This window comes from Lactuca saligna, chromosome 7 (assembly GCF_052625555.1).
Source record: "Lactuca saligna cultivar CGN05327 chromosome 7, ASM5262555v1, whole genome shotgun sequence".
NCBI classification, from domain to species: Eukaryota; Viridiplantae; Streptophyta; class Magnoliopsida; order Asterales; family Asteraceae; genus Lactuca; species Lactuca saligna.
Window position 1 is genome coordinate 54,829,945 of NC_136423.1, and position 5,415 is coordinate 54,835,359.

At 33.1% G+C, this 5,415-nt stretch overlaps 1 protein-coding gene across 1 annotated transcript; it reads left to right on the forward strand.

The window, feature by feature from the left end:
- The first annotated feature begins 318 nt into the window (after positions 1–318).
- Positions 319–4,888, forward strand: LOC145004093 (NADP-dependent glyceraldehyde-3-phosphate dehydrogenase). Its single transcript, XM_078962994.1, has 9 exons — positions 319–598; positions 1,944–2,137; positions 2,832–2,960; positions 3,085–3,204; positions 3,288–3,424; positions 3,526–3,681; positions 3,769–4,147; positions 4,326–4,442; positions 4,537–4,888. The coding sequence occupies exons 1-9, from the start codon at positions 454–456 to the stop codon at positions 4,648–4,650; spliced, it is 1,491 nt and encodes a 496-aa protein (XP_078819120.1). The 5' UTR covers positions 319–453; the 3' UTR covers positions 4,651–4,888.
- The last annotated feature ends 527 nt before the right edge of the window (positions 4,889–5,415 follow it).

Below are 5,415 nucleotides of genomic sequence, written 5' to 3' on the forward strand. Positions count from 1 at the left end.
TTAGAATGTTTTTGAGATGTTAGCTGAAAAGTATCAATAATTATCTTAAAATTTATACTAACTTATAATTTACAACAAACTACTTTTGTAATCTTAACAAATAGTAAATACTCATAAAAAAAATTATTGACGCGAAACAAAATCTTAACATAAAAACATAAAGCCCATCATAAACTTAAATAACACGAAGTTAACTTTTTTATTTTTATTTTTATTTTATTGAAATCGTTATTTGTTTTTCACTCCTTTATTTTTTGACTCATTTGTTTTGGTACACTTGCTACCAAGTGTGGCTCACCTTCCTCCAATATTTATACACATCAACACCTCAAGAAAACCATCCACCATTCATTCATCCTCTCACACACACACACACACTCTATCTCTCTCTCTCATACATAAACACTGGGTAAAGGCGATAAGGGTAGATAGAGAAAGCTTTTAACCATATCAATGGCAGGAACTGGTGTTTTTGAAGAGATAATAGAAGGCGATGTGTTCAAATATTACACTGATGGAGAATGGAAGAAATCGGCTTCTGGTAAATCTGTTGCTATTATTAACCCGACTACCAGAACCACTCAGTACAAGGTTCAAGGTAAAAAGACATCAGTAATATTCTTATATTCTCTCTCTCTCTCTCTCTCTCTCTCTCTCTCTCTCTCTCTCTCTCTCTCTCTCTCTCTCTCTCTCTCTCTCTCTCTCTCTCTCTCTCTTTTTAATACATATTATATTTTTTGTTTAATAATTTAGTATGTGACAAATAAATTGTTTTGTTAAGTAAATAAACAGACAAAAAATACAAGGAATTTGAGCTTGCTTATGAAAATTTGCATAGATTGATTATAGGATTACGAAAAAAACTTATTTAATTTGTGATCACAAACTGAAAAGCGAAAACTGTACATGTGAAGTCCTCGCAAACTCCGTCACTAAATCAGAAGTACTAATATAAGAATAGTCGTTCATAACTTCATATATATGTGACTTAATATACATGTATTAAAATACAATTTAAATGATTAAAAGTAAGAAGATAATTTTTTATGAATTCAAAGCAATTGGTTGGCTGAGAGCAACGGGGATATCTTGATTCTCTGATCTAACAATTTTATTCTATTTGTACTTTGTGCATTTGAGATTGTACCATAGTATCTTTGATACACTATGGGGCCCATCGTATGGTACATTCTAAATATTTTCGAAAGCACCCCGCTTCTAAAGTTTACCATCATAATTAAACCTTTGATTTAGATAAATTCTAAATTTGGTCCCTATATTAAATCTTAAATCACAAGTTTGGTCCAATTCTATGAATTCTTTCCAAAGTTGTCTTGAACTTTGCATTTCGAGGATTTAGGATGTGTTAAGCATGAAGCTTCTGAAAGCTTTTAATTTCTTAGAAATAACCCGGAAAAAATGTTATGTTCGATAGTGGTAGTCTTTAATTTTTGTTTTAAAAAAAAACTCATAATTTCAAAGTTATTTCAAATAGATTTCTGAGAGCTTTTAGTTTTTTTTTTATTTATTTATCTAATTTTATACCTTTGAAAGTTAAAATCTATATGGGTCAAGTATTTCTACATAAATAAAAGGCTATAACTTTCAGCAACTATATTCGAACTATCAAATACTAGCATTCAGCTTTCAACTAACAACTAGTTTTCGAAACACGTATTTAGTCTCCCTGAACAATTAGGATGCAAGTCTTAAATTGAACCAAACTTGTGATATTAAGTAAAATATAAAGATCAAATCTACAACAAATAACAAACTTAAGTACCAAATTTTTAATTCACTCTTTGATTTATGTTACATAAGAGGACATTAACATTTCAATTCAAGATATCTCCTATTAACTACTCTAAGGTAGCAACCTAAACAAAAACATGAATATCATTTTTATTTTCAAGTCTAAACTTATGAATGATTTTTATTATCAGCATGTACACAAGAAGAGGTGAATAAAGTAATGGAATCAGCTAAAATTGCTCAAAAGCAATGGGCGAAAACACCACTATGGAAACGAGCCGAGCTTCTTCACAAGGCAGCTGCCATTCTCAAAGAGCACAAAGCTCCCATCGCCGAGTGTTTAGTTAAGGAGATTGCAAAACCTGCCAAGGATTCAGTCACTGAGGTACAACTCATTTATGCGTAAATCACTAAATCTTAACTTTACATTAAAAATATTGGTTGTTGTCTTTTTTGACTTTACATACTTAAAAGGGGACAAAAAATTCATTTTAAAATCTATGTATGAGTGTTTCACATTTAATTCAATTAACACAAAAATAACGAGTAAAATCTACCATCATTTATTCTTTCTTTGTTTTTCCTAATTGTGCCGTTATATTTACTAAAGATTTATTACAAAATCGGTATTTCGTACAACATTTCATCTATACATTATTAATAATAAAAAAAAATCTTATGGCATAGTTTAGTTGTATTATGACATACAACTTAACAATGCATATCACGTAACATCCAAAATGCTATTTTGTCATTTCATCTACACATCATTTAATGGTAATAAAAAGACATTAGATCCAAAAATCACATTGAATATTGATCGTATACAAATAGTGTTAATTTGTATCATGACAACTTAACAATGGATATCACGAAACAACAAAATGCTATTTTGTATTATTGTAGCTACAAGATGCAGTTGTTTTTTTCCTAGCTTCCAAGAAACATAAATGGATCAAGAAACCAATTAATTGAGCACCTTAAAACTCTTTAATTTCCAAAAGATGTATTTATCTCAAGAGCTTATAATGAGTTTTAGTTATTTATCTATGCATTAAAACTTGAACTTTTTTATAAAGGTCGTTCGATCAGGGGATCTCATATCTTATTGCGCTGAAGAAGGGGTCAGGATTCTAGGAGAAGGCAAGTTCTTGGTTTCCGATAGTTTTCCAGGCAATGAGAGAACAAAGTATTGTCTCACTTCAAAGGTACACTAAATTCTACTCACAAAGTTTCCATCTTTTCATCAAAAACCTGCAAAAAGATTCATGATTTTGATCGAAAATTGGATTCTGAATTCGGGTTTTCTTCGGATTTTATGAACTATACCAGATCCCACTCGGAGTTGTCTTGGCCATACCACCCTTCAACTATCCGGTCAATCTCGCCGTTTCCAAAATCGGCCCTGCGCTTATCGCCGGAAACTCCCTCGTCCTCAAGCCCCCAACTCAGGTGGTTTTCCGATCTAACAACACATGACTCCATTAATGTAGTTTTCAAGTTTTCTAAAACCCTTTTATGAACCTGTTTTTCAGGGTGCAGTGGCTTGCCTTCATATGGTGCAATGCTTTAACTTAGCAGGTTTTCCCAAAGGCCTAATCAGTTGTATCACCGGAAAAGGATCGGAGATCGGAGATTTCCTCACCATGCATCCCGGAGTTAACTGTATCAGGTAATCATACACTCGAACACATGTTTTTTCGTATTGGGTTTTTACGTTAGTGCTCAAAAGATGACTTCTTTTAACCATTTTTTATCTCTACTTATTTCCAGCTTCACCGGAGGTGACACCGGAGTAGCAATCTCCAAGAAAGCCGGCATGGTGCCACTTCAGATGGAGCTGGGAGGAAAAGACGCATGCATCGTTCTGGAAGACGCCGATCTTGATTTGGTTGCAGCAAATATCATCAAAGGAGGTTTCTCCTACAGGTATTGATCGATTGTTAACAATTTATGTCACCAAAAATCTGCGATACTTTCGATGAAATTGTATAAACTAATGAAACCCTAATACAGTGGTCAGAGATGCACTGCTGTTAAAGTTGTATTGGTGATGGAATCGGTGGCGGATGAGTTAGTTGAAAAAGTGAACGCCAAGGTGGCGAAGTTGAAGGTGGGCCCACCGGAGGATGATTGTGACATCACTCCGGTGGTCTCTGAGTCGTCTGCAAATTTCATCGAAGGGTTAGCTAAGGATGCAAAGACGAAAGGAGCAACGTTTTGTCAGGAGTATAAGCGTGAGGGTAACCTTATTTGGCCATTGTTGCTTGATAATGTTCGACCCGACATGAGAATTGCATGGGAGGAACCATTTGGGCCCATTGTGCCTGTTATTAGGATCAACTCCATTGAAGAAGGGATCCACCATTGTAATGCTAGCAATTTTGGTCTTCAGGTATATACAAAAACCCAATGCTTCATGGTATCGAAATTAAAATATGTAAACTTTTTAGGGTTGGGAAAAATATGGTTTTATAGTTATAAAAAGCTATAAAATTTATGCCATTTTTATAGATCTTTGAAACAATATTGATTGTAGACTTGACATAGCTAAAAATGTTACTTAATGATAGGGATGTGTCTTCACTAAAGACATCAACAAAGCAATCTTGATTAGTGATGCAATGGAAACTGGGACGGTGCAAATAAACTCTGCCCCGGCTCGTGGCCCTGATCACTTCCCCTTTCAGGTGAACTGCTACAAATGTTACAAAACTTATACGAGTCCATGAATCTGTAGTTATTGATACTGATACTTTTAATACTGTTAAAATGATTTGACAGGGTTTGAAGGACAGTGGGATCGGGTCCCAAGGAATCACGAACAGTATTAATATGATGACGAAAATCAAGAGCACAGTAATCAACTTACCAACCCCAAGTTATACGATGGGATAGATGATATGCATATAATGTGTTTGATGAAATAAATAAGAAATGAACTATTATTGAGGCTTCTTTGTTCTTAATATAAGTTCAAATAATGTTTAGTGCTACCAAAAATGGTCAACGATATTTCATGCATTAAGGATTGTACTTTCGGGATAGATATTAGCGATTGTTATTGACTTGTGAGTCTTTTTTTAATTATGTTCCTTATGGCATAAACCAGTGAAAGAAAAGGGGTTTGGCTATAGCATTTCGATCTACTTTTTATGCAATGTTTTGAAATTAAGATAAATACGTATTGAGGGAATATTTGAGAAATTCGGGCATTCATTTCTAACTAGATTTCATATTTTAGGTTTTCAACAAGTTAACAAAATTTATTTAGTTAATTCGTTGTTGAAGGTCTCAATGGTGCTTTGATCTTAAACTATAAGTACAAAAACCCAAAATATCAAAAATAGAAATCATAAGTATCTTAGACGAGAGGGCAATGTAGGAATGTGGGCCGATTGTATATTTAATAACAATAGAATATAAGTATATAAAATATATAATAGTCTTTTTAGTTTTTAAAAAAACCAAATTTACAACTTAACTTGACAAAAAGATGGAATCCATAATTTTTTGGTAAGTTTGGACCTTAGCTAAAAAAAATAACAAACCAAAAGATTATTTTGCAATTTTGTCTGATCTTTATTATCATTTTTGTGTAGTTATATGATAACATAACGTCTTTTTATGTTATGATATCAAAATGAACGCTTGAAACAGAGA